A 1,837-nucleotide genomic window follows, 5' to 3' on the forward strand; every position below is an offset into this window, starting at 1 on the left:
AGGAATGCACTTCACAGGAAGTTGAAAAAGGGTCAATGTTGGGTTAACAAGTGTTTGCTGGGCCGTACAGAAACAACGGGACATAGAGGACTCTGACCAAACAGGCCTTGTTAAGTTCTTCCCTATCTACTACACCCGGTTCATATCCTGCTGTCCTTATCTACAGTGATACCTCGCTTCCTGAAGCAGGTTCTCTATCTAAATTATTTTTAGGCAGTTGGGGGCGGGGAGGCAAAGAGCTTTTCCTGAGTCTGCTGGACTTGACTCCTTTTTAATTCAAAATCATCTTCAGACCAAAGTGGCCCATTGTGGGGTGGTGCTTTACATGAAGCCCCTTTGTGTGTTTATTTAACAAACCCAGAATATAGGTTTGGGCGCTACGCATGCTGTTCTAAGTGCTTGATAAATGTAAACTAACTTAATCCTTCTAACAGCACTACAGCACTTCGGAGTCCCTTCAGTCTTTCTCAGCCCCTGTTATCAGACTGATGCTCAACATCCTGGGCAAGGGTGCGTGGGCACTAAGTGCCAGGGGAGGGAGCAGGGCCCTTCTCCTGGCTCTGGGGCTCCCTCTAAGTGAGCTGGAGCGTGAGATGAGAAATGGGCCCCAACTTTGTTTTGTAGGAAGCTGCCTCTTGAAGGAGCAAAAGAGTTGTGTTGACAGAGGGGCGGGGCTATGATAAATGGGCTCACTAGTGAAGTCCCCATGCTGGGGGGACCCACACGGGGCCTGGTGGTGGGGGGCAGTGCTCTGACTGGCATGATGACCGTTGTGCTGTGTTTCTTATAAAAGTCAACTTAGGGGCGCCTGGGTGGCTCAGTCGGTGAAACGTCTGCCTTTGGCTCAGGTCATGATCCCAGGGTCCTCGGATCGGGCCCCATGTCTGGCTCCGCACTAAGCTTGGAGTCTGCTTCTCCCTCCCTCTCTGCCCCTCCCTGCCCCTTGCTCATGCACGCTTTCCCTCTCTCTCAAATAAATAAATAAAATCTTTTTTTAAAAGTCAACTTAACTATTACTTCACTTCTCCTGAGGGCCCTCATCCTTCTCAGAAAATATGCTTTAGTTTATTATTTGTTAAAAACGTATGGTCACCAGGCCCAAGGGAGAGTCAAGGTGACAGCGGGAGGCAGCAGGATGGGGGGTGGGGGCGGTGAGGGAGGGCACAATTGGAATCTGCTGGACTTGTGTTCAAATCCAAGTTTGACCATTTACTGGAGAATCAAGTTCAAATCCCTTTAAATGAGCATTAAACCTCAGTGGGATTAAGTAAATGCTTCCGTCTCTTTTCCCACCAGAAGTGAACAAGGGCTCAGCTAGCGTTTGCAGTTGGGGAAGAGACTCAAGGGTCCTGAGGTTGGAAGAGGGGGAGGGAGAGTTGGTTTGGAATTGGTTGAGAAGGTCTTCCCGCAGGTGCTGCTGGGGGCGGGCTAATCCGGAAGGCTGAGCTGCAGCTGCAGTGTGGGGGGTGGAGAGGAGAGAGCCTTCCAGCAAGCTCCGGAGGCAGCTCCCAGCCAGATAAAGATCTGTGACTGGCAGCTCCAGATTCACCTGCTGTCCCAATTCCTGTTCCAGGGCAAAGATCACCCAGCCCTTAGACTCGTCCTTTTTTTTTTCCCCCCCTTCTCCGGCTTTGTTTACCTTATAAGGAAGGTCAACAATACAAAGTCGAAAGTGCCTGCTACTGGCCCCTGGATTTCAACAAATAGTTTCTTGGACCAGAACATTCCATGTGAAGATGGCTGGGCATTCAATCCTGCTGGCTGCTGTCTCAGTCCTGTCGGCCTGTCAACAAAGTAAGAGTCTCAGGCAGTGTGTGTGTGTGTGCACACGGGGGGG

At 50.7% G+C, this 1,837-nt stretch overlaps 1 protein-coding gene across 1 annotated transcript in view; it reads left to right on the top strand.

The window, feature by feature from the left end:
- The first annotated feature begins 1,476 nt into the window (after window positions 1-1,476).
- Window positions 1,477-1,837, top strand: part of MGST2 (microsomal glutathione S-transferase 2) — a 20,822-nt gene continuing 20,461 nt past the window's right edge. The window contains exon 1 of the mRNA XM_059395547.1: window positions 1,477-1,794. Coding sequence (XP_059251530.1) covers window positions 1,737-1,794 — 58 coding nt within the window. The 5' untranslated portion in view covers window positions 1,477-1,736. The remainder of the gene's footprint in view (window positions 1,795-1,837) is intronic.

The sequence above is a fragment of the Mustela nigripes genome, chromosome 1 (assembly GCF_022355385.1).
Source record: "Mustela nigripes isolate SB6536 chromosome 1, MUSNIG.SB6536, whole genome shotgun sequence".
Lineage (NCBI taxonomy): Eukaryota > Metazoa > Chordata > Mammalia > Carnivora > Mustelidae > Mustela > Mustela nigripes.